General features: G+C 40.4%; 1 protein-coding gene across 18 annotated transcripts in view; it reads right to left on the reverse strand.

Moving 5' to 3' along the window:
• Positions 1-1,656: 1,656 nt before the first annotated feature.
• The window catches only part of LOC114147024 (protein tyrosine phosphatase receptor type F), a 240,532-nt gene continuing 215,996 nt past the window's right edge, over positions 1,657-26,192 (reverse strand). For all 18 annotated transcript variants that reach the window (XM_028021538.1, XM_028021537.1, XM_028021536.1 and 15 more), the window contains 9 exons: positions 19,925-20,044; positions 18,733-18,887; positions 17,040-17,325; positions 14,619-14,797; positions 8,382-8,508; positions 6,687-6,812; positions 5,776-5,930; positions 4,639-4,774; positions 1,657-3,481 (listed from right to left, as the gene is read on the reverse strand). In XM_028021538.1, coding sequence (XP_027877339.1) covers positions 3,413-3,481; positions 4,639-4,774; positions 5,776-5,930; positions 6,687-6,812; positions 8,382-8,508; positions 14,619-14,797; positions 17,040-17,325; positions 18,733-18,887; positions 19,925-20,044 — 1,353 coding nt within the window. In that variant the 3' untranslated portion in view covers positions 1,657-3,412. The remainder of the gene's footprint in view (positions 3,482-4,638; positions 4,775-5,775; positions 5,931-6,686; positions 6,813-8,381; positions 8,509-14,618; positions 14,798-17,039; positions 17,326-18,732; positions 18,888-19,924; positions 20,045-26,192) is intronic.

Raw genomic sequence — 26,192 nt, forward strand, 5'->3', positions numbered from 1 at the left:
CCAACTGCGCCACTGTGCAGCCCTGTTTTTAAAATCTCCATGGATAAAACATTTCAAACACTGTCATCAGATTGAGATTTTGGCCACTTCTTACTGGTGTATGGAAACAAATAGCATCACTTTTCCCAAGGACAGCTCACCCCCACCAGACATGTGACGGGAGCAAAGACAAAAACACAAATTATGCTGTCTCTCTGATGTGAAGAGAGACGTTCTTTTAAGAAATGATTAAGCCGTCATGATGACAACTGAACAATCTCAGTTTTGTCGCAGCAGGCTGGTAGATGTGGCTGAAAACTCTGAAAACGTTAAGATGATTTTATCTATTTGGTAAATAATAGTATTTTTCTCCAAGAATGGACTGCTTTCCACACTTATTGGCTTCCCTGTTAACAATATGTTGTTTTTGTTAAAAAAAGCCCGAACATAACTTCCCTTTTATTGCAGTGGTAATAATAGTAAAAGTTTGGTCCATTTTAACAAGTTTAAACATTTCCTTACCTCCCTTAATATTTTTACTACAGCAGCACATTATGTCAAGTTTCCATCAGATTATCATTGCATGAAATACATTAATCACAAATGATTATTTGGTAAGGATTTTGAGTGTAATGCCTATAAATACTTAAATATCAAGTATTTACATCCCGCCTATTCTTGATCTTTAGCAACTGAGATGCTACAACTCAAAGCATTTTCCTTGGTACTGGTTAGCTTTGCCTCCAAGAGTGGAGATGAGGAAGGATGTTAGCATCTGCAGTAACTCTAAAATGGTTTCCATTGTGTGTATTAATGCATATTAAGATACATTTTTATATTTGAACTGTTAAAATAGGCAGCTATGGCTGTTTTTGGAGGGATTAAGTGTTTGTGGCTGTGGTCTCTAATCTCAGCAAAATGAAGCCATAGTTAAACAGGATATAGTAGACTACTAGTTAAGTTTGTTGACCATTGGTCAACAATCTTTCAGCACAGAACAGTTTTTGCCTTTGCTTCCAACATAACATTTTCCCAGAGCCAAAAAATTATCCTACAGTTTTTTAAAAATATATGCATTGTAAAAATTGAGTTTTAATGTGACATCTTATTTCTTTTTTTTATTATTTGAGCTTAAGATCTAACTTGGCAAGAAACGGTTTCATTGAATGAGGCCACTTGATTTGAGTATTTTACAAAATTTAAAGCCTGTAGTTTAAACAAAATTACACAAAAGAATAGAACATAATCCCTTATTCCATTAGATTCATTTCATTGTAGGTGGTCCATGCTGAAGAACATCTGAGGCAGCTTTTAATATTGGTACAGTTAGCATTGTTTGAAGTTAAGAGCCGATGTGTAATGGCGAAAATGCTTTAGTTACATTTATGTGTAATTGTTGGTGTGATAATTGTATTATCTAAAATAAGTTTTTTTCTTCTTTTCCCTCTCTACATAAAAGTACTTGGTTATTCAGTCTGAGAAAATGCTAATGCTGTAAAAGATTACTGTACACAGAAGCACACTAAAACTCAAAATAGATTTTTGATCAACAAATAAATCAGACAAGCCTTTGGTGGTTTTATGCAGAAGCAAAATTGAAAATCATTACGAGGTGATGATCTAAAAAGTACTTTCACCATGCAGACATTGTAAAAATTCAAACCAAGAATCAAAGCATTCAAAGCCGGTCTTTGTACAAAAACCCAATTATTTAACTTTATTAACATCAAGGTTTTTCTTTTTCATTTCATCAACAGTTGATTCTTTAGTTCCAGTTCTTTATCAACAGATAGAAAACAGACTGTGTGTACAACAGATTGAACCCCTACAGCACTAAGCATTCACAAGGTAGAAATGAACATTTTTTTTGTTTTTAAGGTCCTCCCCCTCTTTCCTCTCCTCGACCCGGTTGGATCGGACGCTGCTGTTCCCGCGGGTCGTGTAGTAGAAGGTGTGTGCTCGCCCAGTGAAGAGTTGTCAGCTTTGATGATGCTTGAGGGGAGAGGTGGGGTTGTGCTGTTTCCTCACATGGACAACCAGCTGTTGAAGTTACAATGGTAGTACAGTAGATACAATGGTGTCTCCATTAATACACACTCTAGGACAGCAGGCTCTGTCTCTAGGTAGATCAGCAGAAATATTCCTTTTTAACAATATATTTTTGAAGCTGTGTATATATCTATGTGTAATTGTACATATATATAATCAGTCATAATTATATATATGTGTATATATATATATATTTAGAGTTCTATTTCTGTATAAAATATCAGGTTTCAGTCCAAAGGGCTGAGTTTCTGTCCCTCTGTAGGAATGGTTGATTCTGTACAAGTACCGATGCTGATGGCTCGGCTCCCCCAACCCATAACGAACCTCTTCCGCTTGGCGAACCCGATTGAGCTCGATGGCGAGAAGCGAGGACGTGGGGAGGGACTTGAAGAGCATCTCGACTTTATTCAGAGATCGTGAGTTTTTGTGTTTTCCTGTCGCCTACCCCTTGGGTACAAAAGTCTGCTTTCTTCAGGTAAGTTCTCCGCTGTGGAGCATGAAGGCCTCAATGCCATAGGCTTCTGATGAAAAACAAACCTAAAAAAAGGAAAAATTCAAACAAAAACAGAAGTGATGTGCTTCGCATTTCTGTGCTCCTCGTGTGACTTGTGTTTCAGCGTTCTGCTGCGATTACAGAGGGACGACTACAGCAAGTCTGTGTTCTCGAATCAAATCTCAAAGTTGATTTTCGTAACGGCAAGTGAAAAGGCAATTCGAGTTGTTGAACTGACAACGACCATAAGGAACTATGAGAAAATCAAAACAACAATAAAAGAAACCTGAAAGCAGCTTGGACAACAGTGGTCCTCTTGTATTAGTATTGAGAGGCATGTTAAAAACACATGTCCTCCTGTGCTAACGTATCCTAAAAACGATTATGAATATAATGCTTGCTCCTCTGAGCAGTTTGAAACAACAACAAAAAAAAGAAATGTCTGATGTTAAAATGATTAATAAAAACAACATAAAAAAGTATACTGAAACAATAACTTGTCATAATGAATCATATTGACAAATCAACAAAAGGATGAAAACAGAGAGGATGCTCTCTTTGTGCTACCAGTAGCCTTTGACAATCAGGGAGGTTTGGCTTCGACAGGAATCTGCTCTGTCGCGTCTGTACAAGAGTCGTCGCTGTTTCTGTCATCTTTAAAGCAAAACATATCGGGCGGTTGGTGATCTCGACGTATATCTCTGTGATTAGTTGGAAAACCCTTGACGGATGGCGGCGAGCTCGTCCCGTTCTCCGGGAGCTAGGGGTCGAGAGTTGGGACGGGGCGGGTTTGGGGGGGGTCAAGTGATTGGATGGATGGCGGCTGAAATGGGACACTTGGCACACTCCTGAGAGGTCTGACCGGGGAAAGCTGCTTCGGTGGGAGAGTGGTTACGTTGCATAGTGGTCAAAGCTCCCCAGGTACTCCAGTGCTGCCCTGTAGCACAGCTGGTACTGGTCCTGGTGGGAAGGAGGAAAAAGAAGTGAGTAGGTGTTCTGATTCCCCTCTAAGTCAACTAATAGTTCCCACAATCCCACGATACACTGCCTCGTGATTATTCATAATTATTGAGCTTGTGATAAACCAACAGAAAGTAAAGCAAATAAAAATTATTTGACAGAAAATGCAGCTTGGGAGGCGTAAATACCACGGCACAATGCTGCTTAACAAGCTATTGGCTGGTGATTGTAAAGCAGCCAATGTAGCAGCACCATTCATTTCCCTTGGTGCTGATTGGCTGTTCCCACAAGAGTGGAAATAAGAAGGATCGGCTGCTAAGACGATTTCCACTGTTTGTTTTGATGCATGTTAAGTTACATACAGAATTTGAACTAATAAAATAGATACTAGTAAGCAATATTAGAGGGGGTCTCAAGTATTCAAATTTCAGGGCAGTGGTGTCCAAACTGTTTGCCTTGGAGGCCAAAACCGGCAAATTTAAACTAAAAATACAAAAATTTGTTTGATATTTATTGTTTTTAGTTTTATCTAGTCCATTTGATTCAGGTGTGTTAGACCATCTAAAGGTTGCAGGATACCTGGAGTTGAAGATGCCTGCTGTAGATAAAAACATGTTCATGTTTTAGGACCCAGATTTGTAGCAAAACCTGAAAATGGGAGTTATCCTAATTTGCCTACATTTCTGTATAAATACTCAGAAAATCATGCATATTTTGATTCACTTTCACAGTATGCTCTGCTTTGTGTTGATCTATCGCATAAAATCCCAGTGAACTCAGTATATCTCCGGGTTTAGAGGTAACAACACGTCTGGAGTCGTTTTGGCAAATCTAAAAACCAAAAACATTTAAATCCTTCCTAAGATTAGTTTTAATATCCTTTGTCTGCTACAGAGTTCATGTATTTGATAAAAAAAAATCTGATAACGCGGCATGAGTTTGTTGTGGGATTCCTGCTGCACCACTAAAGCCTCTATTAAAGTGGGATTTGTCACTAAGTCTTTGTTGTTGTGCAGCCCATCCTTTAAAGGAGGACACTTTGGACAGCATCAGTCTTGAATCTCGCAGCGATTCCAGCATTAACTTTCAAACAGCATCCTGTCTGAGTACGCATTAAAGTCTGAACAACATCCTGAGCATCAGCGCGTCGTCCTGACCTCAGTCTGCACCATGGCGGGCCGCTGGGTGCGGAGCGTCTTCACCGTCTGGAAGAGATCCACCACGCCCTCATACCTCATCCGCTCCAGCACGATGCTGAGGGTGATGAAGACTCCGGTCCTGCCTACCCCAGCACTGTGAAAACACACACACACACACATTCATTACTGCATTTGCCATGACATCTCGCATGATGGATGCTGGAAATTTCTCAGAGGGCAAAAAAGAAAAACTCTCTAAAAAGTCATTTTAGTTTTATTGCTTCTGGTTTACTGAATTCCGGAGGGGAGACACTGCAGGTACATTAGCAACGGCTCACAATAAAGCAAATAAAAGTTAGAGTAATTACCACGGAGGCCACGAATATAAATGATGAATTTTGAGTAGGAGACTGTCAGAGATAATGATGACGCTATGAGAGACTGCATGATTAAAGCCCAGATTGCTAACAAATGACTGTATTTAAAAGGTGAAGCAGAGGTTCGCCTTTCTAATCCTTGTCTGATAATCTCGCTGCAGGCTCTCTGAGACTCCACCAGCTTGTTATGTTTTAATTTTAATTCTGACAGTTTCAGCTGTTCTCCATTTCTTCTCCTCCTCTGCTTTGTTCAGGCCCGGCTCATCAGCATCGTCTAGATTCTGGCTCGTCATGTTCAGGTTTTTGGCTTTTATCAAAGAATCAGTCACTTTGTGTTATTTTACTACACTTCATGCTGTATCTAGCATTACCTTTGCTTTCTCTTTGGCCACTCTTCTTTTTAAAAAGGTTAGAGTTCATTTAAATTGGTTAATTTCATGACACAAACCACACTTTAAGCACACTTCATCAAGCTCCAGATGCATCCTTTGCTGCAAATGATCAAACGTTCACTAAATGAATGCTGTGTAATTGCATATAAAATAAAATGTTCTTATTTAAACAAGTAACTTATTTATTTGCAGCTTTTAATGTATTTCTAATATTGCATAAAAAGGCTTAAGATGTAAATGAAAATCTGCAGAATGTGTAAATTTTTTTTATCTTATTAATCGACAGAATAATCGATTTCTAAGTTAATCATTAGTTGCGGTCCTACTCTTGAGTTATTTAGTCCGGAAAGTAGAGTTATCAGTTACAAATGTTGCTCCTTTCTTACCTGCAGTGTACAGTGATTGGTCCATCTTGTCCAAACTGCTCCTTAGTTTTGTGCACTTGTCCAATGAAATCGATGAAGCCCTCTCCAGTTTTTGGCACTCCCTGCTCAGGCCAGTCGGTGAACTGGAACTGGCGGATTGTTCTGGATTGTCCATCCTGACGGGCACAGATATGGATTTTCAGTACGGTTGAACCGGGCTGTTATTTGCAGATAGCGCAATAAAAAAAAAAAAACCAAAAACCCCCCAGCAAGTCAGAGGTCCAAGTTGAGGTCTATGTGAGTGCATCTAATTTCCACCTGGGTTGTGATTTAAATAAAGCCGACATCCAAGATGGGAGACGAAACCAGCAGGCTGCAGCTCAGAGGCATTTTTTTCTCCCGTTTGTCCAGAATTTGCCTTTTTGTTTAAAATATAATCACTTTAAATGGCCTCCATGTTTGTGCTGTGAAAGCATACATTTAGAAGCCAAGACTGTGAGCCACATGTATATAAAAGAAGAAGTGGATGTGGGATTAGAGTGCGGCAGCCGTGGGAGCCTTCAGATGACACTGAGGTGTATTTATAGCACATTGAAACTACTGCATCACAGGGAGTTCCAGTACTGCCCCCCCTCAGGGACCTAAGCATGTGCTTTTCATGTATTTTCACAGCAAATCACACACATCCACACACACCAAAGACAATCTATAGAGCAAGCCTACTGTTTCTAAATCTGGGTAAACACGGCGCATTCACTGGGTGTCAGCCTGTCAGGAAAAATAACACGGGACGCGTTCTGATCACTGCTGCTGTTTCTGATGAGAGCTAAAGTGAGGAGAGATTCTGGTTGGATGCTTGGATTTCTGAGAGTTGCTGGGGATTTTGAAGGAAGCCCACAGACACTTCTTTTTTTTTTTTTCTCTCAACGTACCCTGGCATCTGTGACTTTGAACTCTCTGAGGATGTACTGAGGCATATTGTACTCAGCCATTGGATCCACCACAAAGTACTGGTACCTGGCGGAACGCTCTGCTGGCCAGTACTGATGACACTTCTCCTGCAAGAAAAAAGAAATTTTCAACAAAATCCTTCTGGATGGAAGAAAAACCCACTTTTTCATTCTCACTTAATGACTGCCTTGTGATCACATGTGGCTTACTGGAAGTTATTAATCATTTTCAGCGATGGAAATGTCTCTGCTCACAAAAGAGAATCCCAAAAGACTAATCTATGGTTTAGAAAAACCGATTCATCTTCGTTGGCAAAATATTTACATAATTTGTTAGTGTTCTTAACTACAATCATGAGGGCTTTTATTTCTATCAGCGCCGCTTATGGTTGAGAGGGTGATGAAAGCCGTAGCTGTGCGGCTGAGTAATGTCAGAATCGCCTAAATCATCAGCAGAAACGGCTCAAATTAATTTGATGGGGGACCAAAACGCTTCTGCAGATTTTGCCTTTAAAGGAGCAGATTGACGTTTAGGTAACTTCTTCTAATTGTCTACTTCTACACATGAGGTGACATAATAGAGCAGCTTGCAAAAGTATTCATACCACTCGTGCTTTGTACAGGTCTGTCCTTTATGGCCTGTTGAATGAAAGTGACACTAAGGGTGTTTTCACACTTGATAGTCTGGTACATTTGGGGATCAAAATTGCAACATTTATTACATTTTCATTTGCTGCGGTTCACTTTTAAGCTGCACCGACAAACCAAACCCTTACAAACTCCTGTTCACCTCCTCGCTTATATAACTACTGAAGGAAATGACCCAAAAACATCAGAAGAAGACCTGAACACAACTTCCTACTTCACAAAATGTAAACAAAAATGGAGTGGAGTCAGATTTTAGCGGTTGTGGGATTTCTCTTTTGTCTTTGGCAGACAACTACAAGCCATTGGTCCCGGTAGAGCCAGACACAGGAGTTTGTTTTGGTTTTACTTACCCAGAATGCTCTGCACTGTTGTCTGCTTCCTACTTTTGGAGCGGTCTCCAGCCCGCTTGGCATTCGAACTGCACCGGAGTTCACTTCAACGGCCCAAAAAAACTCTGGCACGGTTTGAATGCATTTGTGAATGCCAAGCGGACCAGAGACCGTAACACCTAAAGTTCTAATCCAATAAAACTTTGAAAAAGACTCTAGCAAGGCACTGAACATGTCCATGATGAAACAACTAATCTCTTATCTACCTCGGTGAGAATGGGAACAACCAAGGAATTCCTAAATATTTCAATCATAATTATGGAACAGTGTCCAAAGATTTTCCATCAGAATGTTACATTCAAAGCGGCCAAATAAGAACAAACTCTGCCTTCAACAGGTCTCATTTTAAAGCACAGGCTACTGGAGTTATCGGCATGCTTGGAATGGACCCAGATATTGACAAATCTGACACCAAGGCGGCCCGATTTGAACCCTCCGAGCCGCGCTGATAAGGAGGTAAACTTTGAGCCGCAGTTATTGTTCAGGTCTGGAATGAATTAATATTTGAGTAGCCCAGCTCAGCGGCTTAGCCGGGGCGAGCCGGCCTGCTGGAGATGGCTATCGTCTGCCTGAAACGCTTCGCTGCCCTTACAGGGCGGCGTATCTGTGGTGTTTTGGGGCGTGAGAGTTTTTGTATTACCCGGCCCATTTCTCGTAGCTTGGTGAGCATGACCACGATGGTGGAGTTGTGCTCCCACAGCATCCTCCAGAAATCCTCGGTGGTCTCACTCAGGGGTCCCTGTGTGGCGATGTAGGCTTTCTGCTGTCTGAAGGTGAAAATACACAGAGAGCAAAACCAATAAACGTTACAGGGAATCAATATCAACTTTACGGCACTTTTACAACAGACATTATGAAGCGTATTACAAAGCAATAACTACAGGAAGAACCTTTAAGAGGAGCTGCTGTAAAAAGGTTAGCAAATGCTAACTGAACTATCCTCCACTTTGCCACAGTAGGGTCATCTGACTGGAAACCTTTTACAATTCTTTAAATTTTAAACTTAAGATAATAAATAAAATCCAAGGATTCTCTTTAAAAAAGGGAAATAGTCCTTTATCTTCACATACAGACACCTGCATCATTAGTCAGCCACAGAATTTTCTTATAGCAATATCAAAAAATAAACAAACTGTTCAACCTGCATGGAAGATTACAATAATTCATTAGTCAAACTATTTGATGAATGCATCACATATGTATAAAAATGGGGTAATCATAATTTCTCAATATGGATCTAACTTCATTTGAGACCCAGAATAAATTGACTTTGATTGTGGCCTGTTAAACCATGATATAGATTGGTAGAAACACATCAGTTGCAGAAAATTGACTGATCCAGAAATATTTAAAACATTCAGATTTATCTGTGTGTATATTTAATTAAGTAGTGACTATCAAAGGTTGTAGCTGCTGCTTTTATATTCTTGTTAAGTCTATAATGTTATTCTAAACCCACAGGGCTACTGAAGCATTTCCTTTATTTATAGAACCACCACTTTTAGATCAAAGCGTTCAATCAGTCTTGTTGTAGAGCAACCTAAGCCCTGCTCACTGGCTTATATTTAAATCTGAATTTAGTTTTTGTTGAACTGCAATACATTTGGCCAGTTGGATGGACTCGCTGCTCTTTATCTCCAAAGAAATTTCCGAAACCAAAATAGAGAAGCTGCAAGAGAATAGTGGAGATATAAATATGATGGGGATAAATGCAAGAATGAGAAAGATAATCGTTCTGTTCATTCTTTAAATGCAAAGGTTTGTAGAACTGAGGATGACAAAGATTTTTCTTGTTCATAATATACATAGTAAATAATTCATGGTCACTCTCCTCTTTGAGCAATTCTAGCTTGTATAGATCGCGCCGTCTCTCTCTCTTTCCCTCTTTGTAACCCAATCATGTATTAGGGAGGGAGGACACTCGATATGCTCACCAAACTGGAGATGAGCTCATCCTCTGAGATGCCAGAACAGTGCTGCTGTCCTACGTGACTTTGCTCAGCCTGAGCAGTTCTCTGGTTGACCAGCAGGTGGCAGCAGTGTTCTTATCACCAGCAAGAAGAAAGCCAGTGCAGAAGTGCATGCATAATTGCACGCAGACACACTTGCATATGTTTGCCGCACATGTAAACCTGCATTCAGGTGTAGGTATTTATCAGAGCAGCAGCTCTGCATGTGTATTCAGATGCGCTGCTGCCGCCGAAGCACGCACACACACCCTGAGCCGTGGCTGAACAGCTAATGAAGGTGCTGCAGGCGAGGCACTAATATGGAACCGGGAGATTAGAATATGCTCAGGGCCTCGCTCGTACAAATACAGAGAGGAGAGGATACAGGAAGAGACGGAATCAAATTAAAATTAGGAGGGAAAAAAAGATCTGCAAAGCACAGAGAGAAGGAGCTGGAGGAGTGAGCAGTGCTCTTTCCAGCTGGCCATCATAGGGCCATGTAGGTCTCATAGCTGAAGATGGGAGGAAATTACCCCTTCCTAACTGTCACAACTGGTCACTTTGTTGCCTTTGCAACAAGGAGAAATATTTCATTTTCCCCCTTTTTGTAGGGAAATCTGTGTAGAGCAATCAGACCCACGATATGATTTTGCCAAAGCTGAAAAGAAAGGACAAATAAAAAAACAAACTAATTGCAAGCAGTTCTAAAAGGGGACCAAGTCCCCATTATGAAGTCTAACCCCACCCATGCCTCACCCAGCGCACCTCCCTCTTTTTCTTCCTCTCAGGTCGACTTACTAGATCATTGACCAAACAAAACTTAGAAAGAAACGGCTTAAGGGAAGTGGTTTCTGAGCTTTTACCTGATGGCAACTTAATGTTGGTCTGAAAAGAGCCTTTTTCAAAATCACTGCAGTTTGAACAGATGTAGTGTTCAAGCTGCACAGATTTTTTTATATAAATGCCCTTTTTTTTTACTCCTAAAGAGAAATATGCGCCTTCAAGCTGAAAGGACTCTCCACTTCCTTTCACGGTAGACTTTCATGGGTAGACACTCATTCAGAAATTCTCGAAAATCCCACCATTGATTTGTCTGGTAATAAAAACAAGAAATTTGTAAATAATACCTTTTAATTGTCTTCACTATGTAATTTTGTGCTCTGTAACACAAGAAAAGCTGACTTAACCAATACTTTACAGTTTAAACAACTAAAATGACTAAACACTGGAAATAAACCAGAAGATAGAGGGCATCAACTTTTCTGGTCCATTTAAAACATTTAACAAGATGTTTTTCATTATATTTCACTTCATCACCACATTTACACTTTTGTTCATAAGCCACACCCACTTTGGGTAACCGTGGTCATGTTGAACATGTTGGGCCATTACCCTCTACAGTAGGATTCTTGCCAAATTTTATGCGCATCCTCAGGATCACTTTTTGTTTTTGGAAACAAATTTTATCTAAATGTATTTCACATTTCCTGAAATCTATCCAACTGTGTTTTTAAAATTTATTTTATTTGGCTCATCTCTACATAAGACACACAAATGTCTTATGTAGGATTAATTGCCATGCTTGTAAGCCTCATTGAAGATTACAAATGTACAAACATTTAGAATTCGTGCCTCTCATGATTAATTTTAGGAATTGTTCAAATCCAAGATGTTCTGTTTTATCTTGCTTAAGGCTTAATTATTTTCAAAATATAGATTTAAATGATCTAAAAAGTCAACTTTAAAGTGCCTCTGTTGCCATTGACATACTTCTTTTCTGAGTAGTGCATGCATATTGGGATCAAGGGTGTGGATCTCATACGGTTATGTTTCTACATATTTAACCACTAACTGGACATCGGTTGTTGAAATTTTAATGCTCTGTGAGCGCCCCCAAGTGGTTGAGACGAGTGAAGCATATTTAGTTCACAACTGAGTTGATTTCATTGCATCTGAGCAATAACGGTAGTATTCCAGGTTGTGTCAGATCCTTGGAAATTGTTGCATCTGCAGGCTTGAATGCTTAAAAAAACAGGACAGAGGAATTTGATAAGACATAAGGAGGATGGGGATGGTCAGGGAAACAATCCAGGCCATATTGGCCAGAGTTCTTACTGAAGGGACGGACTTCTTTCACCTCCTCATAAAATGTCCCCCAGCCAAAACTGAAGCAATACCAATATCATCCAACAATCCTGACTTCTGTGCACGCAGCGTCCCGATGAGCCCTCTCCGCCTCATCCCACACGACTGCAGCGCTTCAGGACATGCTGTTTCATTTCAACCTCATTACAATGCTAAAACTCCAGCCTGCATCAGAGCATATCTGTAGCGCCCTCTGTAGCAGAGCTGGAATCAATGGTTCGCCTCTCATTAGTTTAGTATATTATTGGCTTTTCTTGAAGGCGCCGGGGTGAAGGGCACTGGAGGCCTTCGTTTAGTTTTTATTCATGCCCGCGTTTTAAAAGCGGCTTAATTACACAGTGCTGCTGGTGCACACAACAGGTCCCCGCCCGGATGTCTGTCTCTGCTATGATGTCGGGAAGGGAAATTAGGAAGGGAGAGCAGGAGGATGCATAGGAGATGGAAAGAGAGAGAATAAGGAAGAAATAAGAAGGAAAAGGGGAGAAAGTGAATATGAAGAAAAGCAGGAGAAGGGAAGAAACACTTCAATACAAACACTCCTGCTTCAATTACACTATTTACACAGCAACAAAGGGGGGTGGGCCTCTGCAGAGCACCTTCTTATTAGCAGCAGAAAGAAGAGGGGGAGTTGGGAGGTGGAGAGCGGAGGTGTCATCGCTGTCATGGCCCAATACGAAGCAGAACCCCATATGGATTAAATGGCATTTCACGCTCACTAAATCCATCCCTTCACTTAAACCACAGAAGAGCCAGCTCTGTCTGTCACTCCCCGCACTTATAGAGATATAAAACAGAGTGCTGCCTTTTCATCTTCTTCCCTCTAGGAAGCAATTTGGACTCACAGAGCACACAGAGACACGCACCATGGCGGCGGCTCAGCGGACGAAAAGCCACATCGACAGGGCTGGGAATGACTCTTGCAGCTGGATGCTGCCCGCTGCCGCTTTAATCCGCTCACATACGGCTTTATCTGTCACCTTAGACAATCATTCACACCAGAAAACAGGCACGGTCCAAGCTGAGTTGGGTCTGGATACTTTAGGACATTGGTTTTTAAATTAAAAGGTAAAGGTCATCCCTTTGAAATTAAAACGATGGAACATTTAGAGCAGTGGTATTTCCTGAGTTTTTTCAGAGTTCTCTGTTCTTCAGTTTACAATATAAAATACTAATCTTCTCCAAGAGGAAAGGAAGGAAGGTATGGCAAAAGGAAGGACAAATAAAAGGGAGGAAAACAAGTAGAAAAGGTCACAAGGTAGGAAGGTGGGATAATGGAAACTAAAGACTCAAGAGAGAGATTAAGAAACAGTAACAGAATACAAGTCAAAAAAGAAAGGCACAGAAGAAAGATTTGAAAGAAGAAAATACAAAAAGAATAGAGTGATGTAGGACACATGAAAGAAAGACAAGAAGTAGTACATGGAAACAAGGAAGGAAAACAGAAAGTTTTGGTTTTGAATAAGAAGTGAAGGTCAGGAGATCGTTTTAGTTTTGAACTCTCATTCTAAAACCAGACCTGGAAAATTCCAGACTTTTCCTGACTGCATTAAACCCTCGTTTCGTCCTCTTCAGATGATGTAAAACCCTGCAGTTTTTCCAGGCTGAGTCTAATTGGAAAGGTTAACGTAAAGCTAACTGTAACAGTAGTTCCAACCTCTGGTCATATATCAAAACTGAATGACATGTCTGCCTTGCAAAACTTTTGCAAATTACTCTGATCCTCAGCAGGCAGAGAGGATTCAGAAAGAAAATGAAGTCCTGCATTACATCCTGTCTGATCATCATAAAGAAGAAATGCAACTGCTGTGAAGATGAGTTTGATCAATGTCCAAATCCTGTTTGGGATTGTCAAAGGAAGCTGTTTCAGCCAGACTGACTCCTGTCAGACATTCCTCGGCACCTTTATCTTAACTTTAAAAACAAAAACCACTTGAAGGAAGGAGCCACAAACTTCACAGCTGACATTTCATCCCTTTGACTGAGGTATGCAGGATGAAGGTAGCCATTTGTTTTGTTATGAGAGGGAAAAGTGTGAGCGATTGTTTCAGATAGGGGCGCCAACAAAGCTCTGGAGATGATTCATGCCTCTGAATCATCAGGGAGGAGGGGGGCCACTCTGGTTTTGTAGATACGAGGGTAGAAAGTATTTAGTTGCAAGCTCTAATCAGTCAGCATCTCCCTCAAGTTTATGACTCAACAGAAACTTCTTTCCTTTTGAGGTCTGAAAAGCATCAATCACCAGCTTCTTGTTACTGAAACAGGCTTTGAACTCATAAAAAGTGAGTCTGTTTTCTTTTTTTTAGCTTCTTGTTTGTGCAACAGAATAAAATTATTGCCACAAAACCTCTTAGACCAGTTGCAATAGCAACAATGCTCAGCCTGCAGCTCAGCTTGAGCCAGTCCCTGATGTTAAACCCTGAAACCTGCAGAATGTTTCCACGGGGTCTCTGCACGTTTCCCCAACTCAAATTTAAGACTTCCATAATCCACATCGCCTCGTATGGGCTGGCAACTGAAGCGCGTCAGTGGCAAAAACTAACATCATTCAGCCAACTGATGATAAATTTACACTTACCCAGGATAAATGCAAAAAAGCTAGCTAGCTTACAAGGATATATTAGCAGCAAGTTACCAGTAGTCTCAACCGTCTCGAGTCAAAGAACATAATGAATATGCCTGACCAAAACATTTTCTTGACAGAAAAGTCCTAGATATAGCCTACGAGAACATATGAAACTAAGTGGTCCTGCCTTGACAAAAAGCCATTTTTAATCTTTGCTGACCTGTAGCCATCAATGAAGCTGGCGTTGATGTAGTCGGAGCCCTCAACACCACGGATGGGCTGCAGGCAGACACGGGTGGATTCAAAAGGCATGATGTTGACCAGCCGGTTCTTGAACTTGTTGCAGGGCAAGTTGGCGCTGATGAAGCGTGATGTGTGGGCTTTGGAGTTGGCCAGTCTCTGTTTGATAAAACATAGGAGAGAGGGAAAATGTCAGACAGGGAAACAAATGAATGACATGAAGAATACAAACAAGGATAGAATTTGAAACAACATTTTCTGACAGGTGAAAAGCAAACTAATCAGCCCACTTAAATCCACTCTAATCAAAAACTAGTTTGATTGCCTAAAAAGTCTGGTTCTTTTGGGTAGATGTGAATCGAACTCTGATGCATACCAGAAAAGCGAACTCTGGTCTGGCTACACACATACGTCTCTGTCCGATTGGAGGAGGACGCTCCAAAAGCAGGAAGTGGTCTTCAGGCGCAGGGCATTCTGTACAAGCATACCCAAAGCAAATGCAAGAGTCTAAGGCTAGTGGGAGAAATGGCTCATGGTTTTTTACTAAAGACAAAAAAGAAATTCTACAACCACTAAAGTCTGACACCACTCAATTTTTTGCCTACATTTTGCAAAGAAGGAAGTTGTGTTCATGTCTTTTTCGGGGGTTTTCACATTGTTTCCTTCAGTGGTTCTTGATGCAGCGCCACCACAGGTGAGAGAGTGAACAGGTTTTTCAAAGGGTTTTGTTCGTTTCACACAGTGCAGCATGCAAGCAAACTGCAGTAGCTGAAAATGTAACAAATGTTGCAATTTTAGTTCCCAATCGAACAAAGTCTCCTGGACTATCAGGTGTGAAAACACCCGGTGTGTGCTGTGGATATCGACAGGAAGTGTGGCTGACTTCTCTTCCCATTTAGTCCCAGTTTGCTTGCCGGACTGTAGGCGTCATAAGCACGGTGCTGGCAGTGGACAGAGAGCAGATGGACGGCACAGGAGAGTGTATGGACCGTCATGCTACTGCAGGAGACGGAGTGTGTTGTGGCCAGACTGTGGGTGGGGGATGCAGGCCGTAGACCCACATGTACACCACAATCATCCTCTCACTCTTTCATTTTCGCTTGTTGGCAGGAGTGTAGATGCTATTATCACTTCAAACAGAATGGATCATGGTTGTAAGAGGGCTAATGGCAGGGACGCGCTGCGAGGAAAGTGTGTAATAACATCACAGTCGATGGCTATTGACAAAAAGGGTATGTGCGCCGTGTTAGGCCGACCTTGAGAACCAGCAGGGGTGTATATGCGCGAGTGTCAGTCATTTTGTAATCGTCACCGGGTCGATGTGTTCACAAGTGTTTTGTTCTGGCTTATTTAATCCTAAAAGATGTGCTGAAGATGCTCCTGAAGTATCAGCCCCAATGTCACGGAGACGCCTGAGCATCGGCTCATTTGGTGGATTGTGGAGAAATTATTCACACCCTTATGAATCACAGATCTTATTTTATTATGAGATGTTTTACAAACTAAACTCTGATACCCCTAAATAAATTCCAGACAGGTAAATCCAGCCTTCAACAGGTTTTCTTCTGGGATCGAGTTGAATTTAACTTCATTCATCAGCTTTCATGTCTCTACTGAATGAAGACAACTCCACAGCATGATACGGCCTCGGTGACATTTTCAACTGGTACAGTTCACTTTCACGCTGCACTGCGTCAAATGGACCAAACCCTTTGGAAACCCTACAGTATTAACTCCCTTGCCTGTGGTGGCACTGCACCAAGAACCACTGAATGAACGACACGAAAACCTCTGAAGAAGAGATGAACACAACTTCCTTTATGAAATATAAACAAAACTGGAGTGACGTGAGATTTTACCAGTTGTAGGACTCGTCTTTGGCAAATGACCATGAGCCATTTCTCCGGCCTGCACCAGACTCGCGCATTTATTTTGGTTGTACTTACCCAAAATGCCCTGTGCTACAGTCCACTTCCTGCTTTTGGAGCAGTCTCCAGTCCGCGTGGCGTTCACTATGCTTGTCCTCCTAAAAACCTAGGTTTTTAGTCAGCATCACATCTCCCCAAGCGAACCGGACTTTCTAGGCAAATGGACTAGAGTTAATTTAAAACGGACTGAACTGGTGCGAATGCAACCTAAATGATACACAGGTCTGTAATCCAATCACCATTCAGGTGACTCAAGGCGCTAGGTTTTATTTAGGATTAAAATTGTATCCTTTTCCTCCCACTTCACAATTACACACCACTTTGTGTTTGACTAGCACACAGAATCTTATTAAAACAGAGCGAACTTCTCAAATTTTATCCCATTACAGCATCTTCAAATGGGAATGAATACTTTTACAAGGCACTTTAAATGCAGCAGCAGGAGAAAATATGTGTATGCATATTTTAAACACCTTGAACTCCAGCTCCATGGCGGTGACCGTCTCCCCGGGCGGCGGCTGGGTGAGCTTCTGGATGTGGGCGTACAGGTTGCGAGCCGGCACCTCCGTGTTGCCGCAGGTGGCGGCCTCCAGGAGGGATTCGTGGATGAAGATGTACTGGTCCTCGGTCTGGACCATGTAGTTCCTCTGGGCACGCATGCACGTCACATGGCCGTAGATGTCCACGGTCTTCTCGTGCTTCATGCGCTCCAACATGGCGTCAATCACGATGAAGCAGCCGGTCCTGCCAACGCCCGCACTGTTGGAGGGAGACAGAGGGTGGCAATTAATGCCATTTTCACTGAAGCTACATAGTGTGGTAGAAAAAGCTGTTCAATGAATAGAAAAGCACCAGATACACTTATAATCCTAATGTGGGGATGAATTTCCCAAGTATAATAGTTTTTTTCAATGCTTTGACACTGGATATTGAAGACAGACTGAAAGGTTACGGTTTGTGAATGTAACATTTCCAACTTGGCCTCTCCTCCCCTTTCCTGTTGAGTAATGCTGTTGTCGATGTCTATTGGAAGTGGGATGTCTGCGCTTGAAATTAGGTCATTTTTCACCTTTTTTTGTGGACCTCACCCAAGTTAACAACAACAACGACACTTCACCTTCTCTGTGTTCTTTTGCTCCTCTTACTCTAGAAAATCACATATCCAGCAAAGCCAATACAGTAATGCCAAATGGCAGCACATTTTACCAGCGTGCATCATCTCAGAGGATCTAAATGGAGCAAATGCAAAAATATGCAGACCTTCTGGATTGTGGTGCACAGCTCTGTTCCTGTGTGCATTCACAAACAAGTATAAATGAACCTTTACATCAAGCTGGCTGCAAATGCATGCAGCAAAACAAAGTTGAGGCCAGTTAAAGGACAAACACTGAAGTTGAGACTTTAGTGTTTTGCTTTCCAATGTGTTTTTTTAATCATAACATATTTAGTGACATATTTAATAGTTTCAGGATTTTAGTGCTTCATTTCACAACTTTAAATATGAAAAAAAATAATGACGCAATTATATTTACAACCACAAACTGGATTTTATTTTGCACGAGCAGAGTAGAGGGGAATGAATGCACTTTTCAGATGGTGATGGCAGCATCATGCTGTGTGGATGCTTTTTTTCTTATTTTTTTAAAGTCTGCAAATGACTCTCAAAAGGCATGAATCCCTTTACACACTGCTTAAAGTTGGTATGTCACATGAAAATATTCCTGTAAATTACATTAAAGTTTGTGGTTGTAATGTGACAAACTTTGAAAAAGCTTAAGGGATGTGAATACTTTAGCAAGGCACTGTAACAAGATGTAAACTCACTAAACTAGCACTATTGATAAAAGAAAAAGCACTACTTTTTATCACAATACAGAATTCTTTCTTTTTTTTAATGGCTGCTTATGGTACATTTTTTAGGTAATGCATATTTTACCAAAAAAAAAAACATACGTTGCCATTACTGCTTTATTTATTACTTTAATCTTTAAAATAGTATGCAGTGTCTTGCAGACATATTTCTACCCTTTGAGGTTTTTCATATTTTGTCATGTTAGAACCAACAACTGGATTTTATTTGGCGGCATCAGAGTAAACAGGGCTGAACACAAATGGACACCACACTTCTTTCCGGAACTGGAACCAATCATCGGCAGCTTCACCCACCTGCAGTGGACCACCATGGGCCCGGCGTCTGGAGGATTGCAGGCCTTTACTCGCCGTAGGAAGGCCAGGATGGGTGTGGGATACTCGGGCACGCCGTGGTCAGGCCAGGCCATGAACTGGAACTGCCTCACCTCTCTCTTCTCGCTGGAGCCGTTCTGTAGGAGAGCCGAGGTGGGCGGGATTAGGCCGGTGGATATTAATTGGCTGCTTTTTGAGTTTTCATGCCGAGAAGCATTTCTTTTAGCATGAAAAAGGTCATGCTGCTTCCTTGAAAGGAGCTGTACAGTCGAGATTTGAAAAGCACAAGTTGGTCCAAATTTATGTCTTTTCTCTCACACCCTATGAAATTACCCAGCATTGCTGCATGCCATTAACTTTGTCTCTTTCCTGTAGGTTGATTTATTTATTTCTTCCTTCTGCAGCTATTCTGGGCTCAGACCTCTCATGTACAATTACTGTTCCAGCCAACTTCATGTCTTGTTTACATTTTGTTGGGGGGGGGGGCTCAACAAATTATGTTCTGGACTGACTGAAATGCAGTAAAATTCAACCACTTGTCAAGAATTTTCAAGGTAAATTTTCAAACTTTTTCAGAACCACATGTTGGAGATAAAAATAACAAATGAACTAAAGAAGACAGTTTCAATTCACTATTATATAATACCATTTATTACTGCTAGTAATAATATGTGGTTATAGTATTCTACATTCAACAGCAGAGACAAAGTAAACTAAATATTGGTCTGAGAAAGTTGCAAAAAAAAGTCTAAAAAGTGTTACTGCTAAGTTTTCTGGAATTTAGCAAATGCAAATAATTTTGATAATTCTCACTGAACTAAAACAAGATAAACTGGATCAGATTTCACTTCAGACAGCGAGAAAATATTATCTTTAAATATCTGGTTTCAACTACAAATAACGCTTTCCAAATTTAGGCTGCACTTTATTACCAAACTGTCCAGTTTGAACATCACACACTCTCAGGGACTTGATGCAGAAATCAAGCACTGATTTAAATCCAATAAGAATCTCCATCCTCACATAGCCTACAGAAATAATGTAGTTTCCCATATAACATGAGACAATTTAAATGTTTCAGTGTTCAAAATGAATAACAGTTTATAGAAAACACTAAATGCTCCAGCCTTCAAAATGTGAGGCAAGAAACATGCAGATTATGCAGGTTTTTTACCTTGTAGAGGGCAAAGGTTCGGACGCTGTAAGTTGCCAGCTCCACAGTGTCCAGCATCGTGACCTGGATCATCCCGTATGTCTCTGTTCCTCGTGACGGCCAGTACTGGTCACACTTCACCTGGCAGGAGCAAGAGAGAGAGAAAGGGCTGCTAACATCCGATACAAGGCGAGACAGAGGCTGTGTGGGATCAAGCTGATTAACAAGGAGGAAACATTAAAGAGGTCACATCAAAGGCCCTGTCCACTGTCTAATTAAAAGCTGAAAACTCTGAGTCTGCTCCTGTATCACAGAAACAACGTACACCAGTGAATCAGGCTTTTATACGCACACTCATGTGTGTCTCCATTTGAAGCGGGGTTTCAGATGGGTATTATTAGAAAGGCCCACTTTGTCTCTAACCGGCCTCTGATCATTTTTAATCAGCTAATTGTTTGGTGGTTTGCAGCCCTTTGTCGTGCGTGCTTTAGGGTGGATTTCTGATGGCTGGATTGAATGTGTGGATCTAAATGCCTGGTTCTGCCTGTAATGAAGGGGTAGCACGTTGATTTATTGCACAGCCCTTGATCAACAACAATCCTCAAAGCATTTATTCTGATTTTATGTCAAAATATTACATAATTTTGAAGTGAAAGGAAACTCAGTCTGTCAGTCTTAAATTTATGTACCTAAAATTAAAACCTTAAAATATTATTTTCTTTAAAAGATTAAATTGTCCTGCCAGGACAAAATTTAATACCTGTGATTAACATATTAAAGGCCAACTTTTTCAATTCTGTGTATGGTATGCTTTTTTTCTAGTGGGACTTTTCTGCCAGGCAAAAGTTTGAGTTGCACGTAAACATCTTCATTGGACAATGTGATTCTAAGGACGAGGCTACTTGTAACCAGCTGCTAATCCTAACGAGCTGGCTAGCTTTTTTGTGTCCACCATGAGTAAGTGCAAATTGTCTGGTTGGCTGGAAGACTTTCGTACATTTCTGTGGATATATTGGTCTTAAAAAGTCTTACATTTGAGTTGGTGAAACCTGCAGAAGCCCTCTAATACCCCTAAATTAAATCACGTGTAACCAGTTGCCTTCAGAGATCACCTATTTAATAGAGTTTGTGTCTAATTTACACCCCATCCAAACCAGAGGAAAGGACTGTCGTTTTCAAAACACCAGCGTCCACATGGGACTGTTTCCAGAAATTATTTCATTCACATGGAAACACTGAAAACGATCCAAAATGATGTTTTTACCACCTAACCTGTTAAGTGGTGCTAAACATGGAGTATGGGACATGGGCATAAAGCCTCCACATGACGTAAGCGGTAAACACAAGTAAACAAGAATAGTGAACAACTAACCACGAGTGGAGTCCTTTGTAGAACTTTATAATGAGGTTCTATACTCTCTTCTGACTGCAGCCACAACCTGTATTTTATTTAGGAGCATCGGGGAAGAGAGGATTCAAATGCACTCTGTACATTTTGGATCTATAGTCGTGGCTCAGGAATAGAGCAGGAACACCAAATATGGAGGCTGTAAGTAAGTCTGCTGGGACCATTAGCTGCTCTTTCTGCCCCCTCTCCAGTCGGGTTACTGTAAATAAAGGCCACCGCTTCCACTGCCCAATTATCCTCCACTTTCTGTTGGTCTACCATATAAAATCCCATTAAAGTTCAAAGGGTGTGAATACTTTTTAAGGGCAACACATGAGCAGAAGTGGACCTTTGATTTGTCTCTCTGCTTTAGCAACGAGACAGCAGAATTAGAGCAAAGATTGAAGGCTGCTGTGATCTTCACCTTGACATGAACATGACCTCCTCCTCCTCAAATTAATGAACCGCATTACTGCATGTTAGAGGAATGTTGCAACGGTTTTCAAAAGGCAATGATAAGGCATCTTAAAAAGCAGTGCATGGATCTGCACAATCAATTTCCAGTTAGGTTTTACGGCAATCCACCAATCCAGTTCACCAAAGAGATGAGCCACATCATTATCTCAGCATTTGAAGTTGTTTGATTGGCATTGCCTCTCAGGATGTTTTCAATATGAAACCATTCCTTGTTTATCCTGCCAGATATGTGTTTTTACGACGAAAAACAACTAAATCTTACAGAGTATTTGCTAGTTTCGACTGCAAATATGTTCATACACTTCAAATATGACAAAAACTAACTTACAGAAACACTTCAGCAGGTTTTAAGCCAATAATTCCTTAATATTGGTGAAAAAGTACCAGTTTTAATGGCAGATTATTTCACTCATAGCATGGGATAAATGTCTTGTTATAAGTGAAATAATCTGCCATTGGGACCAGCACTTTTTCATCAATTTTAAGAGATTATTGAAGTTTCCACGATGTTTTGCGTTTTTGTAGCACAAGCAGCAGTCACAATTCCCAGTGTTCAAGGCGCTCTGGATGAGATGCTACGAAAACAGGGAACGCTTGTAAATGTGTTAGAATAAGGAGTCATTATAAACAGCTGCAGGAACAAAAAAAACATAAACAAATCAGAAAGCTTTTAATGCCACAACTGCAGGGACCAGAACGTAGAAGGCATTGATTGGGACGCGGCGCGAGGAATGGGATGTGCCGCGGGGTGAACTAATCGTATTGACGCTACAGAGCTGAGCTGACATTTGGAGGCACTTTGGCTGCCTCGGCGAGCTGCTACAAATTGACAAACAAAATGTTCTAAAATTCTTCTGCTCACATTTCACCTCCCCTGGAGACAGCTCCCATTCAGAGGCGGAGGCGGCGCTCGCAGGAGAGAAACTCAATTGAGTGATGGGGAACTGCTTGCACCGCAAACATATGGATTGGCAGTCACCTCTGTAATGAATATCTCTGTGTTGTCTGAGGTTCGGTGGCATGTACTCGCTCATACTGACACACACAGGCTGCGCCATCGTCTACCTTCGCTTTGAACTCTTCTTCTCAGCCTTTTGCAGAAGCCGCAGACCTTTGATCTACACACACACGCACACAGTGGCTTGTACCTCTGGTCTGATTTCAACCCCTGACCTTTTAAAGTTTTACTCTCTTGTAATGACGGTGCAAGAGGAAGCCAAATCTGCCTGCTGTCAGATCGCATCGTATTTGTTCAGCTCCAGCAGTATTTGGCATAAAGCATTAAGTCTTGCTGGTCGCTGGAGGGTTGACTCATTCGCTCACAGTATGCGTCCGAGGGCATTTTTGCACAGAGAAGTGAGCAAACTATGAGTAATTTATGGAAAGGAAGTTGAAAAATAAACATCTCCTCTGGTAGCTGCTCAAACAACCTTTTGTTAACATTGTGAAGTCAAATAATGGATAACACTGAACTTTTTATGTTTATTTCAACCCTTAAAATAAAATTTTGTTTGACTTCAGTTAAAGAACTTCACTCTGAAAAATTTAGAAAAATCCAACCTTTCTTTAATTTTAATCAAGTGATCAAGAGATTTTAAATTAGTAATCTATGCTTTTCTTTTTTTATGGGGCATGAAGCAGATCTTTACACTTGACTGCAAAGACTAGCAGCTCGTCTAAACTTGCACACATCTACATTTAGAGTAATACAATTTCTTGTAGCCACTGTTCAAAATGGGAAAGACAAGAGAAGGTCTGTAAATTGCTACAAAAATATCTACTCATCTGAAATAGATCATATTTACCGTGAGTAGAATCACTAAAAAGACCAAAACAAGTCTTCATGAGGTAAAAACAGATCTTTAGCAGGAGTGCCTATCATTGTGGAAGGCACCAGATGTGACATAAGCTACAACAAAAATTAAAAGAACTAAGAATGCAACTGCCTGTCTCGTTGTGAAATTATAAGACGTTTAATTTTATTAGCTACTTTCCAAACACTGTTTATTTGCAATGTGATTTGTTAAGACGGTTCCACTTATTAAGTAACGTTTTCTGTGCCGATGCAATTTAATCAGCCTAATCGGCTGTTGGCACAGTGTTGGCGGTCTCACTCTGGAAAGTCTTTAAGGCTCGCAACAAATATTTAATTGTTATTTCACTAAACATTTTCTCTTCATTAGAGTGACGGCTTTAATTGTGATTCATAGGCACAGCTGTTTACAGAGTAACATGATCTAAATAACGTATTAAAAAGCTGAACAATATGGCTTTTTGCAACATCTGTTTGAAACTGGGATTAGCCACAGTCGTGTATTTTGGAAAAGAATCTGATGACTATTTTCAAAATGTGAGACTTTTAGTTTTTGTTTGATGTAGAAAAATTATTTCTATCCATATTTTGTGACTGAAACATTTTATATTTTTGTCTTTCTCATAGCACAGATAATTTTTTTTATTTATCGTATAATATTTAGATAGTCCCTTCCTGTAAAACTGGTATAATTCAATAACTAGTACATATGTAGGAATTTAAATGTATTAAATAAATGTGTTTGCAACTATTAAAATATGTCATTTTAATAAATACCCAAGTAAATTTTTGAGTTTTTTTTTTTTAAATAAAATGTTGTAGTTAGATAATTACCAATGTTTTTAACGTATGCTTAAGACAAATTTTAATAAATTATTCTTGTATTTAATTTTTTAGATTCTAATGTTGATTTATTTATTGGATTCATTTTTATTCTTGTGAAATTTTTACATCTAGAAATATTTTAAGAGTTATTTATGTATTTAATTGTGGCATATTTTGACTTTAATTCAGCACAGAACAATAAATTAATTCAATAAAATAAATCCAAACATACAATGAATTCAAGTTCTATCTATTTTTATTCATTTTAACGATGTATTCAATATACCATTTAAAAATTTAGAGAATTATTGATAGAATATTGTTTATTTCATGTATGTGCTTTCAGTTTTACTTACAATATAAATATATTTGTTTGACATGTAATTCAAGCGTTGCATTGTGGGAGATTTGGACCTAAATAGCCAGAGAAGATGATGAAACTCATTTGGTTTAGTTGTTTTGGAGCAGAAACATCTAAAATATGCAGGACTTGTCTCATGTTTGTTTAAATTTGACTAATCCTGGGATCAAAGAGAGACAGCCTGTCTGTAAATTGCCTTTCAGACACACTTCATATATAGAAAGGCATTTGTGAATCTGCCTGTGTGCTCACCATGAAGCCAATGTGTAATAAAAATCTTCTAATCAAACACATTGGATTTTTTTAGGAGGATGAGAAACAATTTAGGTATCTACTTTGACAAAACAATTACTTTCCTGTAGCCTCTGTCTAGACGAACTCCAGGTGATGATACTCTCCTGGAAACCCACATCTAGAGTTTTTCAAAATTAGCTTTTTTTCATTTACATTTTCTGTTACTTGCAGTTATTTTTTCTACTCTGGGGACTCCTTCATTAGGGGGCTGTGCACACACTAATAAAGCACCACGTACTGGCAGGACTTCACGCTGTCTGTTTTCCCCCCATGGAATTGGTGAGCATTATTTCCGATGGTAATTAAATAAATCCGTTCCAGTTTGAAACCTCAAGTTGTCATGCGCTCATTTGTTTTTTGCTTTTATTAGGCGGGGACGTGTTTAACGCTGTGGGGCCACAATCCTCTTTAAGCTTCAACTTTAGAAATCTGATTAGAGCTCTTCGACTTTGGAGGACCAAATTCAGAAAGAGCAACACAAACGAGACTCTGCGACGCCTTCGGTGTACTGTTACAAAAATAAGCAGGCGGCAATCGAGAGTCGAACTCCTGGAGCCGTTTCTAAATAACGACGGAGCCAGTGCTATAATGAAAGTCTAAAAATAACCACAATGTGCTTGTGTGCGCTGTAATTTGGTTGAAAATGTGCTTCCGTTCAGTAGAGAGTGTTGCTCTTATGTACAAAGTTGCATCTCTACCTTCATAAGTGGCAAACAAACAGGAGGGAGAATGGAGCAGCAGCAGTTCAGAGCTGCAGCTCAACGTTTCTTCACATTGAGTGAGATTTTATACAGAAGACTGAGGAGCGACACCGACCAGACAAAGTGGACTTTGAAGTTCTGCTGACTTTGATCTGGTTGACAAATCCAGCCTTAAACAGGGACCGGGTGTCTGTCTGTCTGTCTGCAAACTTTCTCAGGTGTTAAGAGTCCCTCTGCAGAACTGAGTTAGTGTATACCAATATGGCTGGAAAGCTTTCAGGTACTCTGGGGAACAACCGGTTCTGTTGGGCTTTCCCTCTAGTCTCAAATCCAGACTTCATACAAATTTTCTGTTATGAAGTTCAGTTCCTTTGCAGACTGAAATTTCAAAAAGTCAAGGGAGTTTTTGTTTACAGTGGACTGCAGTCTAC

Source organism: Xiphophorus couchianus, chromosome 6 (genome assembly GCF_001444195.1).
Source record: "Xiphophorus couchianus chromosome 6, X_couchianus-1.0, whole genome shotgun sequence".
Lineage (NCBI taxonomy): Eukaryota > Metazoa > Chordata > Actinopteri > Cyprinodontiformes > Poeciliidae > Xiphophorus > Xiphophorus couchianus.